This window comes from Puccinia triticina, chromosome 14A (genome assembly GCF_026914185.1).
Source record: "Puccinia triticina chromosome 14A, complete sequence".
Classification (NCBI taxonomy): domain Eukaryota; kingdom Fungi; phylum Basidiomycota; class Pucciniomycetes; order Pucciniales; family Pucciniaceae; genus Puccinia; species Puccinia triticina.
This window is the reverse complement of record NC_070571.1, coordinates 2,186,757-2,206,218: the sequence shown is the minus strand read 5'-3', so window position 1 is coordinate 2,206,218 and position 19,462 is coordinate 2,186,757. Positions and strand designations below refer to the sequence as shown.

Genomic DNA, 19,462 nt, shown 5'->3' with positions numbered 1-19,462 from the left:
AGAGGTTCTTGAAAATATGGCTTCTGCAAAGCATAATTTTCTTCTTCTTGTCTCAAAAACACATCCATTTATTTTCTTCAAAGTATGAATCTATTTGAGGAATAGAGACCACAAGATCATGGACTAGAGTAACCAGAATTGATAAGTAGCAAGTACCTTTGATTGCAGCAAATGGCCACTAAAATGACAATAGTAAATCATCTATTGTTGGATTTCTTATAGCTCTCTCTTACTTATCCCTCAAATCATATTGTCATTGAATCATTTCCATAGTATTCAATGTATTTATTGAGCATCACTAGGAATATCAATAGAACAGCTCACTCAGACTCTGTTGTCTTAGAACCCTGAGGAGTAGAGTTATGTTAGTCATTTTTATCTTCATGTGTAGACTCAATGACACTATTTTGTTCATTATGGATTTTTATTCAATTTGTCTCAACCACAATCTGATCACCTGTAGATAGCCTATAAATCATATTCTAAAAAATTTGTTCTCCTTTGGTCCTTGAGGTTCACCTTTCAATCCTATCCAGTGAGACACCACCTCATTTGGCCTCCTTCTCTCTGTCACTGATTGCACTCTCTTGTTACCATACCTAACCTCAAAAAGCATTGCTTCTGTTAAGGTCTGTTCTGGGGAGAGGGAGACGGGATCTGTGGTTTCTAGATACTAAGATGGTAGATTGCAGGATGAGGAAGCTATCTGGATCTCCAGCCTCTTGAACTACAACAGTGTGGCTGTGACATGTATACAGTTGCGCACGGCATTCTACTGTACAAGTTTTTGGGCCGGTCCCAAATGTTGGAGCCCAAAACCTGGAAAAAATACAGTTTTTTCACATATTTTTGGGCAGCTGGGACATTGTATGGTGTCTCAGCTATGGTTTTAGACCCACCAGGCACTCCTGAAAGAACTGCATGACAGTTTCTGCCTTCATTTGTGGGTTTAGTGCTCAACCAGGAGGCATAAGTATGGGTTTGGGACCCCATACATAGGTACTTATGCCCGTATTTGGAGGTGGGGCCCAAAGTATGGGCTGTGAACAAAAAAAATAAAAATTGGCTGGACCAAATTGGTTGCCACTTTAAATTTGGAATCTACACACTCTGTAGACTCCAAAAATGTACTCTTTTAGACTGCTGGACCCCGGACCCAGTCGGGGTTTTCCCCCGCGTAGCCCAACAAGTTTTGCAGGCAGCTCTGTACAGTAGAATGCCGCGCGCGACTGTATTACAGACTAGATAAATAGAGAAATCTTCTCTACAGCTCATAACATTATCCCCCTTTAATGCCCAAGCGTCACCCTTTTCTGGTTTAATTAAGTAATGAAAAAAACCCTCCTCTTTTGGCTCTGCATTCTTTCACTGGGCAAAATTAAAAACCCCAGTGGGAAAAAGCTTTCCCTCTCACTTTCTTCTGTGTTTCTGCCAATGCTTGGCCACTACCTCTGGGAATTTCTTGTTGATGTTGGCCAGTAGGTCTCCCCAATTCTTCAGGTTTGCCTCATGCTCCCATGAGCTCTCCTCCAGCCCAAATTAGAGATTCAAATCAGATTCAGGACCCGGGTAACTGCAGCAGGTCCAGGTAATGGGTCATTTTGTTTTACCAAAAAAAAAAACACCTGGTATTGCACCTGGTGCAGCCTGGGCAGGTACCAGCTGTACTTAGATAGGAGCTGACCCTCTGCCAGGCACACTGGGCAGAGACAATGCAGGGGATTAGGGCCTGGTGGGTTTATTCAAGGATTCAGGGGGTGGAGGATCACAAACCCAAACTTAAGGTTGAATATTTTTAAAAGCTTCAAGGTCCTGAAAACACCAACTTGCAGGAGAATTTTGAGGTGCTCAAACTTGAGCATGTTCTGGAAAGTCTTGAAAGGGGAAAGTATTCTTGAAAATAAGATGTGCAAGCCCAAATCTTGTGGTTTGAAACCTCCTAATGCATGAATTTCAGGTAAATCAGCTAAAAAGTTCAGATCCATGCTTTTCATCAGGGCCTTTCAAACCCCCAGGGGGAACTTACCTTGAATGAAATGTATGAATCAGCCAAAAATCAAGTCCCTCCTGGGGGCAAAGATACAAATGTGGGACTGAGGAATGAGTGGGGAGTTTTGGCCTGACAAGGTTTTTGCATTTGGCAGAGAAAAGCTAAAAACTTGAATGACATTTTAACCACACTAGGTAGATTGGCACAGATAAGATGACAGAAGAGGCATTCATACTGCCTTTCTCCTCCCCAATTTTTGTGACCCCCTTTCTGCAACTTCCTTCCAAAAAGGGTGCCCCAAGTCCATCACTTGACAAGTTTTTCTGGCGGCGCGGGGCTGCAAAATGCATGCCTCTGCGTGGGACAAGACTGAGACTCCAATTCCTGCGATGGCAGCAAGTTGGTTAAAAATCAAAGAAAAGTTGTAGAATGTAGCGGATCCGCTTCTTGGCTACTCATTACAAGTTCTATGAAGATGTTTGGATGAGTTTTGGAAACAAAGAAGGCGTGCTTCTGCGTCATCGCGCCCAGTCCGGAATCAGCCCGACTCCCCGGTGCCCCCGATGTGTATAGGGGCTTTCCAGGGTCACACAACCTTGGACTATCCAGGCCAGCCGATTGTTTCCGAAGATGGCCGGCGGCAGAAGAGCACCACGGCCCCCGACCGATCCGATCGCGGCGGCCCATGCGGCAGGCCTGTTCACCCGGCCGGTCGACCAGGTCCGGGAAGACGGGCTGCTGCATCTCCAGAGTCTTTTTAGCTTCGGGACCGCGGCCGCGTTCGATCCTCTGCCCGAAGCCTTGGCGATCCTGGCCAGGTCGAAAGCCGAGGGGCGCCGACGGAGCGAGCTTCTCAAGGGTAGGCCCGCCGGACAGCTCTGCAGACTTTTATCAACAGCGGCCAAACCACCCGCTGACCCCGTTCTCTCATGGATCTGGGGGCAGATTTCCTGGTGCGGGTCTTCGCGACGCTGGTCCCGCTGCTCCAGGAGGGCCGGTCGACGCACTGGTGGGACGACAAGGAGCACTACCGCAACCAGGCGCCTTTCCGGATCGAGCGCGACCTTCTGCCCCGCCTGCGTCGCCGGATCGTCGAGCTTTGCCACGTCATGCATCCCAGGAAGCTGAAGACAGACACGCTCCTCCGCGCGGCCAGCCAGCACCTACACCAGATCTGCATCGATGCAACCCAGCTCAAGATCTCGGTGTGCTTGACGTGGGAGCCGTCGGAGCACAAGGGCTCCGAGGAGGCTCTGGTCGACTTGCCACTCTACTACTACCCCGACCTCCCGTGGGGCGTCGACCACGTCCGGGACTCGATTGCCGACTTGTTCGAATCATACTCCAAGCCTCTCCAAGCCGGCTACGTGCCCGTCAAAGACCAGAAAAGCGTCCACTCCCTCCTCGAGCTGATCGACCAGATGATCCGCGACATCGACTCGCCGCGACTGGCCATGCAGGCCAAGTGGCGATGGTCCGTGCGGGAGATCGAAGTCCTGAACCACGCGCTGGTGAAGTGTCTCAAGCCCCGCAAGGTGAGGACCACCAACCCGCTCGAAGGGCTCGAGGACCAGAAGCATCTCGAGATCGACCAATGGTGTCCCCGAGAACGGATGGCTGCGCACGAAGTCCTGTACGTCGAGGCCGCCCTGCCGGTCTTCCGGCTCGCCCGCTTGCTGCTGAACAAGCTCTCGAGGCCGACCAACAGCGACAGTCTGACGGCCCGAATGACGCTCGAAGAGTTGAACGAGATCTACGCGACGACGGACCGGATGGACTCCGATCTGCGCGTGTTTGCCCAGCTGACCTTGCAGGTCCGTCGCACACATGGCGGACACTGCTTGCGGGTGAATGCGCACCGGGTCAAGAAAATCCTGCCGCTCCTCGAGAGGCACTTCGACTCTCTAGCAGCCATGCGCGTCGAGCCGGCTGAAGTAGACGCCGGCCGACGGTGGTGTCGCGATTGGGAGTCCCATTTCGATCTGGCCGTCGAGAGGTGTCTCGACTGTTGCGGGTTCAACGACGCCGACCAGTGGGAAACCGACGATAGTGACCACAGTGAATGATCAACTCTCGGGGAACCTTTTCTGCCACCTTGATTACCAAAACGTCCGGGAATCATTAGCCCGGCCAACGCCTGCTCATTTAAGTTCTGGGAGACAGCTTGGCTCCTACTTGATTGTTTTGCATACTCTAATATCTCTAGTCTGAAAAAAAAAACTAGCAAGACTTCTACTTTTACACTACTCTTCTTGGACGGCTTCCTTCCCACCCTCATGTACCCTAAAAATAATCCCGAATGCGTTCTTGTTTTGTGTTCTTTGCTGCCGCAAGATATCGCACGTCGGTTAAGAAGCGGATGGCCCGCGCGCATCCGCACCAGCCAAAGGCTGTCCCGACGAGCTGGGCGACCTGGCTCGTCGCTGCCCCTGCTCCGCCACCCCTGTCCACGCACGCCGTGGCAGCTGTAGTACCAGACAATCGACAATGCAATGCCGGTCTTTTGCTCCCCGCACTGGCCCTGTGTCGAGCGAGCCCCCAGTACTGTCTCCTCGTTTAGAGCAGGGCTCAGGTCAAATGGGGCACGGAATGGACACGCTGTCGGGAAGGAGAAGTGTTCGGAACCCCTCCCCCCTCTCTCTCCGCTCTCGAGAGGGAGATACATGGTTTACTGCAAAAAATGTGTGTATGTGTGTATGGAGTGGATCGGGAAAGAGCCGAGAGATGCACATGGGGTGAGGATACATGTAAAGCTGTGTTAAGGAAACAGGGGTTAAGATAGTAGGGCGGCGAGAGACAACATCATGTGAGGCATGTATGTACGGGCCCGGTTCATGTTCTTTTATTCTTGATTGGGTGTGTATTGCGTAGCAGGCGAAAAAGAGCCAGACAAGGATGCGAAAGAGTGCCCCTCGAAGACGCCACGAAGAAGCCGACAAGCGCTCGAGAAGAAAGGCGGGGAGGGCTAGGAGGAGGGGGGGTCGGGCTGGCGTTGGGCGGGGGGCTCGGCGGGGGGGTTGATTTTCTTGAGGAGGTAGAGGCGGTAGGTGTCGAGGTCGTTGATGAGGGAGAAGGTGAGTTTAGTTTCGTGGTTAGTGATGGTGGTAGTGGAGGGGAGGTAGTTGAGGAGGAGCTGGATGGAGTGGATGGCCTGGTTGATGGTCGGCGGGGGCGGGGCAGCAGCGGAGGAGGAGGAGGGGAGGGGGAAGAGCAGGGGCGATGCGAGCGGGTGCGGGGTGGAGGAGGATGGGTGGTGGAGGAGGACGGCGGGCGGGGCGGGCTCGACGGGCGGATGGACGGGGAAGGCGGGCGGGGCGGGGCCGGGGCCAGAGGCGGATGCGGGGGACGAGAAGGGGAGGATGGCGAGGGCGTGGGTGTGGTTGGAGGGCTCGGGCAGCGCGGGGATGGAGATGTCTTGCTGGTGATGGTGGTGGTGGTGGTGGAGGAGCGAGAAGTCGGCGGCCGAGGAGGAGGAGGAGGAGGGGACTCTGATGAGGTTGTTGGTCGGCTCGGCGAGGCTGGTCCGGGGTCCCTCCGTCTGATGATGATGATGATGATGATGATGAGGTTGTTGCTGTTGTTGTTGTTGTTGTTGTTGTTGTTGTTGTTGTTGTTGTTGTTGTTGTTGTTGTTGTTGTTGTTGTTGTTGTTGTTGTTGTTGTTGTTGTTGTTGTTGTTGTTGTTGTTGTTGTTGTTGTTGTTGTTGTTGCTGGGGCAGTTTGAGGCCTTTGCGGGCCTTGAAGGAGGCCAGCCAGCCGTGGGAGAGGGTGAGCCAGTCCTCGGGGGGGATCTTCTCTCTGCTTGCGAACTCCTTCCATTTGTCGCGGAGGAGCTGGTCGGAGAGATGGAGATGGCCGTCGCGGAGGGTCTGCTGGGCCCATTGGCCGAGCAGCTCGTCCACGTTGGGGTACTGGATCATCCGCATCCGCTTGACGCTCGCATTCACGAAGTGTTTCTTGGCCCGGATCGACTCCTCGTTCTTGAGCCAGGCGGAGATCAGGGGCTGCTTGATGCGCAGCTCGGGGTAGATCGTCTGGAAGTGCTTGGCCGTCTTGGTCTGGTTCCTCCCGTTGGAGTGGTACCAGTCTAGGATCTGGTTCTTCTGGAAGATCGTCGCACTCGAGATCGGCGAGCCGGCTGCTGGGCTGGGCTGGCTGGGGCTCGCTTGGTGGGGCGCATTCTTTGCTCTCGCTCTCTTCGTGCTCGGCGGCGGGGCTGGCTCGGGCTGCTGGTGCTGTTGGCTGTCCAGGGTTTCTGGGCTCGGCTGGATGTTCTGGTGGTGGTCGATGCGGCCGAGTGCCTGGAGCTGTTTGGCTGTGAGGGGGATGATGGTGGAGTCGTCGAGCTGGAGCAGCTGGTGGATGAGCTGGTCTTCTTCTTCTTGCTCTTCTTCTGGCCGTCGTTCTTCGTCTTCTTCTTCTTCTTCTTCTTCTTCTTCTTCTTCTTCGTTCGGCTGCTGTTGCTGGTGTCGTTTCCTGCTGAGCTTCGCTTCGAGCTGGCTGAGGCTGAGTTTCTTGACCAGTCCGTTCTGGCTGGCTGTCTGGCGGATGAGGATCTCGTCGAGGAAGCGCGAGGCGAAGAGGCCGTTGCTGGCTGGCTGGCTCATCATCCCGGGTGCAAACTCAACTAAGCCGTCCCAGCATACAAGCATATCCTCAAACAACCACTTCTTCAGGAAGCTCCAGTGGCTGTAGTAAAATGACATGTTGGTCAATCCAGAGGTGTTACTTGCCAACTGCCACTGGATGACTTCCCATCAGCATTTAGAGAGCTCTAGATGCCCCAACAACTCCTAAATTAAGACACCCACCAGAACTACAAACAGGACACACATGAAAGCAATCAACAACAGGCTTGGGAAAACATTCTCCTTGATGCTGAAAATTCTGTGCAAATAGAGTTCTAGGAGGCTCCCAGACTTGACAGGAAGTCATCTACTACCTGTCAAAATCTGCAGGCCTCCCAGAAGTGATCTAGAGCCCAAAAAAGCCACATTTCCCCTGCAAAAATCTAGACTTTTTTGGGTCTAAAAACTGGCATCTGCCAGGGGTCCCAGGTAGCACAGGAAGTGGCCCAAGCAGGAGAAGGCTTGAGAGTAGGAACTGCAGAGCTCCTCCACCCCATAAATGGGTGCTTTTGACAAGACCAGTGCAGCTGGATATGCTCCCACACCACAGGAGAGGCAACTCCACCTTTTGCTGCCCAATCTTGAACCTGCAAAGGGAACCAGATCCAGCACAGCAAACTGCACCACCACCATAGGCAATCATGGCAGCCTTCCACTTTGTCCAGCCTCATGGCAGGCTGAAGCCATCTAACATCTCCAGGACATTGTGGTGACTAGAGATGTCACTTTGCACCTGGGTACCCACCTCAACTTTCCAGGATTTGGGACACCCACACCCGGCATCCGTGGGTGGTGACCCGGGTGCAAAAGACGGGTACCTGCGGGTACATGCACTTTATTTTTGAAAAGAATTTTTTTTTTTGCCTGGTTGCAACATTGAATGGCTTTTACTACAGAAAGCGCAGCACAGCGCTTTTTGGCATGGCTATGCTGTGCTAATTTTTAGCTTATTTTGGCTATGCTTGCGCTTTTTGGGCCAAGCCCGTTGTAAGACTCAAAAGTGGTTGTGAAACCTTTTTGCTGAATGGAGAAGGGGATGGTGCAGTTGCAAGCTCTGCACTTCTAACTACCAGATAACAAGACCAACAAAGGGTAGTTACGCTACGCGTAATGCGTAGATAACGGTAACGTAACGGAATTTTTGCCGTTATCTACGCGTTACGCGTAACGGCGGTGCAATTACGTTAGCACACCATATTAAGCCCTTTTTTTTTATTCTTGTTACGTTATCCAGGCGCGCGGAGCCCCTGAGAACGGGCAAAAAATGAGGCTAAAAAAGCCTTAAATGGTCAGTTATCGCGTTATCCAGGGGATAACGCAATAACAGGCCTCAAAAATTAGGCCCGTTACGTTACGCGCGGGGCCTGAAATGACCCCGTTACTAGTAAAGTAACGGGGGGGCCCGGATAACGGGGGTAGTTACGTTACCAAAATCACGCGGATAACGCAACGTAACGTAACTACCCTTTGTTGACAAGACCCACCAAGGTAAGCTTGGCAAGTTTTAATCACGTGATAGGATTGGTTGGTTCAGGATGGAGTTGTTCGATCAATATGTGTATAGAGTATAGAGTACTAATGAGTGTTGGTGATGAAGATGTGAAGAGGGGGGATTGAACTGAGGTTGGGTGAGGTATTGGTATCAATGACAAGAGCCAGGATGGAACCCGGGTTGGCTCAGGTGAGGCGTGAAGGGCGTGGGAGCACTATGCTTCAACCAGGATTGGAACCAAGGACAGGGTACTGGCACTAGGCACTTGTCATATTGATGCCAAGAAGCATGTGTTAGACTTTTAATTTCACTTGTAAGGGTAATAATATGAAATTGTAGGTAGTATATAATTTGGTGTGATGAGGAGTGATATGGTGTGATGTGGGGGAGGAATTGCCAGCATGAGGAACAAATGGCTGGAGAGAGGCCTCCTTTTATACCCATGGGTGAGGGATTTTAGCTCCAGGGAAACAGGATTTGGTGGGCTAAATAGCTAATGGGGTACATCCCTACAACATATAGTTTGACAGGAGCACAGCCTCAAAGGGACCTACCCTAATTATAAATACAAGCAAAAATTATGCATATGTAATACCAAGTGAGCTTGAAGAACAATAAGCAAGAGAAACATTCTCCATGACAGGTTGAAATCTGTGTAACTCCTAAACCGGTGGAGATAGAGGGGCCATTCCAGTGGGTGACTGTAGGTTATTTTGTGTGAAAAGTCCATTACAATATCTTTTATGTATAAAGAAGAAAAGTATTTTTTTTATATTTCTCTGCATTAGAGATCGCTGATTAGACCTGGGTACCCGCGGTAATTTTGGGAAAAATCAGACACCCGGACACGGACCCAGCACCCGTTGTGCGGGTACCGGCGGTACCCGCGGCGGGTATCACGGGTACCCGCCACTATTTTTATGATTTTTCAGGCACTTTTATGAAATTCCTCGCTGTTATATAAATTTTTTGAAAACAAATCAAGCTCTAGTTGCAACACTTTTTTTACCTTTTGTCTTTGAGCCTTGTTTTTTTTTTCCTCCTGGATACCATCCTTCCATTTCCTGAGAAAACCGGGTTTGATCAGGTTGTTTTTCGAGTAAATATACAAACACCTGCTCGCTGAGCCTGCTCACCAAGAGCCCCTCGGCGGGCAGGTGCATGTATACCTGCTTGCCAAGAGAAATCCTCGGCGAGCAGTCATACAGATCCCACCTCGCCGAGAGCCTCTCGGCAAGCAGGTATACATACACCTGCCCGCCGAGGGGCTCTTGGCGAGCAGGTATACTTGCACCTACCCGCCGAGGGGCTCTCGGCGAGCAGGTATACTTGCTACTACCCGCCGAGGGGCTCTTGGCGAGCAGATATACTTGCACCTACCCGCCGAGGGGCTCTTGGCGAGAAGGTGTTTGTATACACAGCGGGACTACCCCGCGTGAATTGGAACCGCCGCCAGTAAACAGCGGGCCCACGGCGACCAATCGGGCCCAGTTGAAGGACTTGAGCCGGTGGCGGGGCCCTCCGGGAGCAATTGGGGGGACAACCTTTTGTGACGGGTACCCGCCATGGACACGGGTACCCACAGCATTTTCTCCAAAATTGCAATAGCACTCTTCACGTAAGCTAAACATCAGCAAGATTGAAATAAAGTTTATCCCATTGTGCCAGCCAATTTGGCTGGGAAAGTATTCTGATGTATATCTCTCACCATGGTCATAGATTTCTTACGTGAACAGTGCTAATACACGGACCCGCACACGGCACCCGTGGGCGGGTACCCGCTGGCCCTGGCGGGTACCCACGGGCAATCTCTACTCTGCATAGAAATGCAGGAATAAATACCACACCATAGCTTTTGTGTTTTTTAGCCATAAATTAGCACAAAAGCGCTAAGCTACAGCTAAAAAAAGTGCGCTGCGCTATTCACCAGGGAGGGGGGGGGGAATGGTCACACTCTCCAGAGAGTGCCAGGCTGTAATTTGGTCATTGGAATTGTCTGATATCAGTCCAATGCCAGTACTAATTTCAACTTCAACTCATGTGTATCTCATGCTCAAGTCACACTGATGCCTGGGGGAGCAGTTTGCTGAATTTATTTGTATTTCAGTCTGAAATCATGAGTGACTCCTCCTGATGTGATTTTTACCCTTAACCCATCATAATTGTATATGTTAAAGGTCTGATCAATCTCAATGTGACCACAGATGAGCCTGTGGCCAAGTAAGCCTCAAAAATGTTAGAAGGTCATCCCTTTCCCAAATTAAATCAAATCAAAATCTACTTTTCTTCAGTTCTTGATGTGTTTGAGGCATTGCGGTGTTGAAGCCATTTCAAGTCAAGCTCAAGCAAGACTCTTTCACTCTCTGATACCCATATGATTATCTTTATCATCTGATTAGTTGCTTTGTATTTTGTACCATGCAAGTCTTTGGGAATAACTCAAACTAAGTGCTGTTAATATTTTCCCCAAAATGAAAGCCAAGTCCCATTCTTGGCATATGGAAAACAGTTTGGAAGAACACCGTTTGGTTTGCCATCTTGTAGTCACATTTGCTCAGAACCAAATTTGTACTGTGGTTGTTATTACTGATTGGGCCTTCCTCATTCAGCCTAATTGTGGGTGTTGCAAGCACCTGCCAGATCTGAGTGCATAGGAAACCTAATGCTTGCAACAGAGACCTGGCAATTATTGTAAAGTAAAGAAATTCCTACTCTTTGTTGAACAAAAAACGGTCTAATATTGTATAATTTGGGATTATGGCCCAATGCACTCCCTGCTACAACTCCAAGGTCATGAGGGAGGCAAAGGTTGGCAGTAAAACAGACACAAAATTTTTGATATGGAAGGGTGAATTGCCCCTTTGAAGGGATTCCCTTCAGGCAGGCCAGTCACCCTTTTTTGAAGGGTGTTGTGGTAGACAGAAAAGTGAAAAATCAAAAGTTTTTTTTCTAATACATATAATTACCCATACTAGGCCTCAAGATCCCATCAAACGGACCCCAGGAATGGATTCTACGATCAATTTCATTCCTAATCACCACTGGAACTGGAGCCCCGCTGGATAGGGAGTTACACCTCTTTGGACTACTGGACACCCATCACATGTTCAACATACCCAGTCACCAACCTGTCACAAGCCTCAAGTCAAGGATCATAGCATTATGCTTATACACATCACAGGATACAAACATAAATCTCCCAATCAGACTACAGTCATGACATATTATCAAGTACTCTTCTATATTCCATATTCCATATTATGACATCATCCACACTGACTCTGCGGCCTCAGACTTCATTTACGCACCCCCTGCATCCACCTTTCAACTTATGCAGTCTACTGTCACTTTACACAGCCTTCATGCAGCCCTACTGCATTCTTCTGACATCATTGATGTACCCCTGACATATCATGAAATCACTTGCATCTACTCCCACTAGCTAAAATCCCTCAAACCCCTGTTCAGGCCAGCTAAAATCCCTCAACCAGGAGTCCCCTTTCAGCTAAAATCCCTCACATTTTTCTATATAAGGAGCTCTCTCATCCCCAGTTGTCAGCTCCCCAGCTCAGTACTCACCAATTATTTACACACCACCTTCACACTTACCATCACCACCATAAATTACTACAACCCTTATATTTGCAAATAACCACTGAAATCACTCTCAATTCTCACATACCTGTCATCAAACAACTTCATCTGGAATCAGACCAGACCTATCACTTGATTAAAACTTGCCAAGCTTATCTTGGTGGGTCTTGTTATCTGATAGTATAGAAGGGCAGAGTTTGCACCTCCATCATCCCCTTCTCCATTCAGCAAAAGGGTTACACAACCACTTTTGATTCTTAAAGCACGGGTGTAGATGTGCCCCCAGAAAGGGGTATGCCTTGATCAATGCTCAAAAGTGGTGCACTTGTCCGCCGCAACGTTTGGCCAAACCTTGCTGTGGACCAGATGACAGCCCTGTTGAGAGTCAAGCTCTTGCGTCAGCTTAAGATTTTCTCTGGTCTTGCGGATGTCACTCAACCATTACATAATCATCTCTTATTCCTCTAGTCCCTCAGACTCCCAAGCTCGCCTCTTACGCTCAAACCAACAAACGCTAATCATCAACTTCACAACCGCTCATCTCGACTTCTTGATTCACTCAACTCTTCTCACCCGCAAGCTCCAACACTCCTGAATATTTAAACCTGACTTCTCTCTTGCCTTGTTTCCTTCTCTTGGGGAACTCACTCAACTCATTTTCGATATATCACTTCACAGTCTCAACTGCCTTATTCACATTGCCGTCCGGACTGTTCGTTCCTCCCAAAGACCTTCAAAAATCCGTCTTCAAAACTTGACAAAGCCTCAAGATTCTTCATCTCTCCCTCAAACACATCTCTTGGTTGTATGTTCCAAAACCCTTTTTTCTACTTCTGAGCTCTCCTGTTGACCTTTTTATTTTTAGTCTGCTCTTCTGTCTTCCTCTCCTCAAATCTATTTTGTCATGCTCTTCTCTTTGTCGTGTTTGCCTTCAGGTACTTTCTTCTATCTTTTTGTTCTTTTTGTTTTGTCTTTTATTTTCTTTTTGTCTGATAAAATTGCAATTCTTCAGTTTGATATTTAACAAGCCCCAGCCTTCAGAGGGTAGAAGTTTGTGGTTGGGCAACAAGGATGTATAGCCTCATTGCCCAACTCAGCTATCACAGGGAAACTCCTTCAATGGCTGGGTTGCACCGGCCATTGAAGGAGTGTGCCCCCCAATGGTTGGTATAATCCTGCCATCGAGAGGAGTACACACTCCCTTTTGAGAGAAGTGTGAAAACTGAAGATATATTTCTTGATAAGTAAATATAAACATCTAGAGTAAATACAATAAGTCTTTTAACTAAAGATAAATTGTACCTGAAGGCAGATGAAATCTGCTAGTCAATTATCTTGCTTAGGGCCTGTTAGCGAGCTGAATGCTCAGATAAATTCTAGTAGCAATACTAGAAGAAACTATTTTGTGTTTAAGACGTTGAACACATGTCAGTATCAATAGCTAACGATCTTAAGAAGAGATCGATCTGATTAAAGATAGGAAAAACTTTACTTTTGCGATTTAATAGTTTACTAACTATAATTGAGTAAAGCTTTTTACTCTTTGTTCAATAGAACAATAGTAGAGTTGAATGCGCTTATTCAATCAATGAGATTCGAACTAATAAGTTAAGACAAGAAGTCAATAACTTGTTGCTTGATTATGAACAATTGAATAGTAAGTACTTACAATTTAATTGATAAGCCTTTGCTTTCTTTTTGATTGATTGGTTCTGATTTGTTGTTGCAAGATCTAAAGTGTTTGCAGAAAGATGAAAAACATTAGAGTTTTTCAACAGTCTGAGCTTTGATCTGAAGCGACTGACTTTGAGCTTAGTGATAGCGAATCACTATGGTTTTGGTTGATAACGTGGTCTACGTCATTGCTTTGCACAACAGCGCAAAGCTTTTTGTGATCTGGCTTGTGCAGGTTACCTGTCACAGTTTTAACATAAAGAATAAGAATATTCAATATGGGGTTTTCTCTAGTGAGTGTACAGAGTACTACTCACCGCAGGTACTCCTCTTAAGAGAGGGAATGGTATTCCAACACCTTTGATAGTCAAGCTGTACCAGCCACTGAAAGGGGTGTGTACTCCCTCCAATGGCTGATACAAGACAGCCATCAATGGGATTGTGGACTCCTCTTGATGGCTGGTACAACTCAGCCGTCAAAGGGGATCTCCCTTCAATGGCCAAGTTGTGCCAATCATCCAAGGGGGTGTGTACTCTCTTAGATGGTTGGTCTAACCCTGCCATCAGAGGGAGTAAACTTACCCTTCAATGGACAGTAAAAATTGGCCATCAAAGGGACTCTGTGCTCCCTGTTGAGTTTTTGTCCTCTTGTCCTCCTCATATTGCCTTCTGCCTCCTATTCCCTTTCCTTTCCTCACTCAAGTGATTCCTTCTGATTCCCTTCTCTCACTTCTTATGCTCACACACTTCCTATTATCTGGTATGTTTTTGTCATGATTGTTTTTCCGTACTTGCCATGTGACATTGTTCCCTGCCGAGATTAGACTATTGATCTTTCCCAATGTTCCTTATTCTCTGATGTGCACGCGCTCTGCAAGTGACAGTTCTGTTTCATTTGTGATATCTCTAAGAGTTCGAGATCCTTCTATTCATTTCTACATATTCATTTTCCTTCTCAACCAGAATTTGATCCATTCATGTAGTCTACATAAACATAGCCTACCACTTGCAATCAACACCATTGGTTCTTCCTCATTTTTCCCGCGCCTCCATCCTGAGCCAATCCGGTGAGCCCTCAACCCTCACTGCCCTCTCTCGAGCCCACTGGATCATCTTTTGCTTCCTCGTGCTGCGGTACTCAGTCAAAATCTCAACACTCCCTTTGATGGCCGGGTTAGACCAACCATCAAAGGGATTACACACTTAGTTTGATGAACAAGTTGTACCAGCCATCAGGGCAAGTACACATTTTCCTTGATGGCCGGTATCATCCAGTCGTTGTGGTGATTTATATAGGCTAGCCGCGTAGAATTTCCCCTCACCGCAGCATGAGCGGGAATGCAGTGGGGTGGCTGAGCAAATGCTCAGTCTACATATCCAAACAAGAGGATAAGCAGGTGTGCTTAGCGTCTCATATGTAGGCTGAGTGGAACCTTGAATCTACTGCTCAGAAAGCATGCGGAAAGTCGGCAAATAGGGAGCTGGGGGACCCGTGACTTGTCACAGGGACGAGGGAACCCGGGTTCAAGCCATGCTCTGGGTGCACGGACTTAGCGGAACGGTTGGAGTAGGACTTTGGCGGGAGTCACATACAGACTGAATAGTGTGGACCGGCACCAGGTGAACTGGGGCAGCGGAAGCGGATGGCGTTGGGGAGGACGCGCCAGGTAGAGACTGGGGTCAGAGGCTAGTCAGAGGGTGCGGGAGAACAAGCATCGGAGATGTTCTAGGCTGGGAAGTGATGCATGCGGAGTTTGGCGGGTGCGGGAAAGGAAGGATGCGAGCGGATTTATGCGGGAAGAGGTAGTGGAGGAACAGGGACCTTTTTGGGGGGCTTTTCTCTCACTTCTTTATCTATCAATGGAGGACTTCCCATTGGAATCTGCGGGTCTCCCAGAAGTGATCTCGACCCCATAAAGCTAGATTTCCCTGCAAAAATCTAGACTTTTTGGGTCTAGATTGACATCTGCAAGGGTCCCAGATCAAATGGGAAGTCCTCCAATCTACATACTACTCATCTTACGGTATTATTGTAGTTAGAGCTATACTTGCAGAGCTTTTTCATATTGCTACACCACAGAGAGTCTTTACCACCCAAATCTTACTTACTTGTGGAGTTTTGCTGTGTGCAAGTGGAGCGGCTGAAAACTACGTAGACTAGACAGATCATATCAGGCTCAAAGCAGAGCGCTGAAGAGGTTTGTATGTTGTGGAAACCCAGCGCTGGTAACCATACAAACCCGGAGTTATCTAGAAAGGGGTGCACATATAAGAATAAGTGCATCTCTGACCAAGTAGCCAGCCAGAGTGGGTGGGCAGGGGCAAGATGTCTGTGACACAGGCCAGGACAGCTGGACTACAGCTCCAGGAACGGACCTTGAACCGGATGCTCCGCTGGCCCAGGAGTTTTCCTTGTGTCAGTACATATGTACATGTTCCTTGCTCGCCAAAGACCTCGGCAAGCAGGTCAGACTAGGTACTGGCACCACCTGAATTGTCTGTTTGGACTGGTAGGTCCAACAAGTCCTTGGAGCGGCCTGTCCAAGCAGTTCTTGGACATGGCCATCACCAATCGGCCCATCTGCTTGGACAGGCAAGTCCAACCTCTTGTTGGACCACCATATCACAGAACTTCTTGGATAGGTTGGCTAGAGGAGTTGTTGGACATGCCGGTGTGGGGACTACTCCGTGGGATAGAGATAGCTGTGGAGGGGATGAGTGCGTGAAAAGGCTGCCCTCCGGGTGAAATGCTAAAGAGTAGAGGACACCAATAGAGTAATGAAACTCAAGAAAAGGTGTGGCGCAGAAGATCAAGAAGATATCAGGGTAAGGTGATGAAATGGCAAAGTAAGTAATGCTCTCCCACAGAATGGTTACTGGATGTTGAACAGGCAAGATGATATAATTGTCAAGGCAGAATGGCTACTGTAATTGACTATAAGGTAACTATGAGACTATATAACTATTGACCAACTACTGTCTGACGAGCTGATGGGGGACAAAAGTGTGGACAAAGGGGCAGTTTATATAGACAATCTGGGGGGCGGTTGACTTGTGGTTGTGGGAAAAATGAAACAGTGAAAAACTTCAATCAAGGAGAAGTGTAAGAGAAATTAACAAAAGGGATGCATGAAGATGAGACAAGTACTAATCCCAAAGTAGGTGCATTAGTGTGAAACCAAGAGACAAGGAAAGGGCTGTTGAGTTGATGACCAATGTGGATTGATGTTTGATGCATGTCTGGATTTGGCGATGATGGAGTGTTTGATGTTGAGGCACCTGGGTCCTGTGTCTGGTGTTCCGTGTTGTTGTCCTGAGTGGTTGGTCGCCCTGATAGTTGATTCCTGGAGCCTGCGGAGAGTGAAGGTGCTTTTGATGAGGCTCACCACATCCACCCCCAAATTCGATGATGTCCCCATCATCCAAAGCGAGAATGAGGCGGTCTTCATATAGTGGATGATGAGAAAAGAAGAAAAGAATAGAAAAAAAAGCAAAGGAAATGAGAAAGAAAGAGAAAGAGAAGAAGATGGGGCCTGGCTGGTACTATTTTTTTTTTTTTTTTTAGGATTTTATATTATGCAGAGAATTTTCTTAAGTATTTTTAATATTTTAATATGTTTTCTATGTCTTTTATAATTTTTATACTGTTTTATAGCTTTGTATTAAAGGCAACTTAGATTATGATCTTTCCTTGGTTTAATCTCAATGAAGAGTTGCCATTTCCGCGCTGGGTTGCTTTCAGGAGATTCGTGACAGGAGGGATTGCGTGACAGGTACCTCCGCAGCGTTAGATCCGACGTCCTGCGCTGCGCCATCCGTAGTAGTAATTTGGGCTTGGTTCTTATTTGCTTTGAGTTCCACGACCAGTATCTGTCCGTCGGCCACCGCGCCGTCCATTTCGCGTATTGCATGCGCAGCTTGCGCTTCAGATTCAAAAAGGATCAAAGCTGATACTTGTAGCAGCTGTCCGTGGTAGCGCTGCTTGAGGACACAGTCCAATATTTCGCCAAAGTCGCTAAAAGCGGCTATTACATCGTCCAGACTGGTTCCGGGCGCAAGATTCCGCACTCGGATGGTCGTAAGAGTGCGCTTTGGGGGCTGACCGATTCTTTTGAGAAGATCTGGCGTCATAGACTCCATTCTGGGCTCGTGTTTTCTTGTTTTTGGTTTCGGTCCGAAAGCAGTAAACGAAGGAAAATTTGGATGGAAAGAACTAGAATCTTTGAAGAAAGGTTACAAGGGGAACTGAGTTTCCATTCGCCAGTGCGCTCGGGGTGGGCGCTGATGATTGCAGAGTAAAGGACAGGTAGGGAACATGTCCCTTTCAGGCGAACTATCAGAGAAGCGGAATCGGGTACGGCGGCGTCTCCTTGTTTCATGGGTCCAAGCCGGGCGCAAAAGTCGCCGCATCTTGTTTCATATGTACCAATCCGTTGAGCAGGCGAGGAAACCCTTGCCTGTTCGTGTTTCATTTGATTCCAAAAGCAGCCGATGCTCTCGGCTGGGCGTCTTCGTACTAAAACTCTAGAAGCTGGGCCGAGTCGTGGTTCCATCCGTTGATTCCAGGTCTATAAAGCCGATACTTCGAGCCGGTCCGATGGCTTCTTCATCCGCCAGTCTTTCGCGTCTATAGAAGTATATATCGACCCATAGTCCTACTAAAAAAAACATACACTACTTTCATTATGTTGATGCCTGGCGAAGTCGCACCGTTCCAACCTGGCCAAATAGTACATTCTAATGATTCTCTGCGCGAACCTTCCGCCGAATTTAACTCCTCTGCTGACGTAGATGGCGAAGTGATTAATGTACCTAGCGAATCCAATGCGCAAGATCCCGCGCCACCTAGCCCTTTATTTATTCCTAACCACTCCCCAAATAATTTCCCGAACCCTGGAAGTCCCATCTATCATCCACGTCCAAGTCCCATCGATGATCCCTATGATTTGTATGCTGCGGAGGCTGATGAAGAAGCCGACGAAGACGAGTGGATGCCGCTGAACGGTTCCCAAGGCAATCCATATCGCATACTTTCTGAAACCGCAGACAATTTCCCTAATACTCCTACCAAGTACGGCCCTGAAGTCTGTTCTGTCATCCGGGCGTCCAGCGTCGAATTCGTTATGGGGCATATTAGCAACACCTTTAATCAAATAATCCATACAAATCAGTCCCGAAACCGCGCCTTTCACGAAAATCCAAACCGCCTTCCTTTCACCGACCAGACCTTCCGTACTATCCCAATGACCGCCGTCAAGCGCATAGTTATGGGAATGTTGCGCCAAATGGCGGAACAGGAATCAATCCGGGCAGAGGTGAACCGTATCTAAGTTGTAAGCCTTGATTTTATGAGTTTTCAAAAGGAAAATGAGTGAAGAATGATATCCAAAATAGAAATATGACCGCCAAACTAATCCCCATCTCTTGTTTTTTTTTTTTTTTTTTTTTTTTTTTTTTTTTTTTTTGTTTAGCAGGTCCAGAATTGAAGGGAACGGTCGAGTTTGGCGATATTATAGTGTACATAGAGCTCCCTTCCCTCCCAACCGCCTATCTTCTTTACTTTGTTAGCTGTTTTCAGGCCCGGTCGTAATAAACCTTAACCTGTGGCGCAGCGTACCGTCTTTTGAGCTCTGTGCCATCCAATTGTTTAAGCACGTAAGAGCCAGATTTTTCTTGCAAAACCACCTTATAGGGGCCATTCCAGCGGTTTTTAAACAGTTTACCCCATTGGCTTTCAAGAGATTTGTTATAAACCAAAACCTTCGTATCCGGAGAAATAGGCCCCCTGTCTGAATGCTTCTCGTTCCAGAATTCAACAGATTTCGCACAAGAATTTTTCATTTGCTTGTATGCCTGCTGAATGACTGACTCCCGTTGTAAGACTCAAAAGTGGTTGTGAAACCCTTTTGCTGAATGGAGAAGGGGATGAAGGAGTTGCAAGCTCTGCCCTTCTATACTACCAGCTACAAGACCCACCAAGCTCAGCTTGGCAAGCTTTAATTAGGTGATAGGAGTGAATGCTCAAGATGAGTTTATTCGATACACTTTATAAAGATTTGTTATTGATATATAAGGGTTGTTATGA

General features: G+C 48.0%; 3 protein-coding genes across 3 annotated transcripts; 2 read left to right on the top strand and 1 right to left on the bottom strand.

Annotated features, from left to right (window-relative positions):
* Positions 1-2,620: 2,620 nt before the first annotated feature.
* PtA15_14A200 (uncharacterized protein) lies at positions 2,621-4,056 on the top strand (the record flags this gene model as incomplete). The annotated part of the gene is made up of 2 exons (XM_053162892.1): positions 2,621-2,849; positions 2,936-4,056. The coding sequence occupies 2 exons, from the start codon at positions 2,621-2,623 to the stop codon at positions 4,054-4,056; spliced, it is 1,350 nt and encodes a 449-aa protein (XP_053026872.1).
* Positions 4,057-4,349: 293 nt separating this feature from the next.
* On the top strand, positions 4,350-4,550 carry PtA15_14A199 (uncharacterized protein; the record flags this gene model as incomplete). Its single annotated transcript, XM_053162889.1, has 1 exon — positions 4,350-4,550. The coding sequence occupies one exon, from the start codon at positions 4,350-4,352 to the stop codon at positions 4,548-4,550; it is 201 nt and encodes a 66-aa protein (XP_053026871.1).
* A 405-nt stretch (positions 4,551-4,955) lies between these two features.
* Positions 4,956-6,695, bottom strand: PtA15_14A198 (uncharacterized protein; the record flags this gene model as incomplete). Its single annotated transcript, XM_053162888.1, has 3 exons — positions 4,956-5,522; positions 6,183-6,356; positions 6,510-6,695. 3 exons carry the CDS (start codon positions 6,693-6,695, stop codon positions 4,956-4,958), a joined length of 927 nt encoding a protein of 308 aa, XP_053026870.1.
* Positions 6,696-19,462: the final 12,767 nt, after the last annotated feature.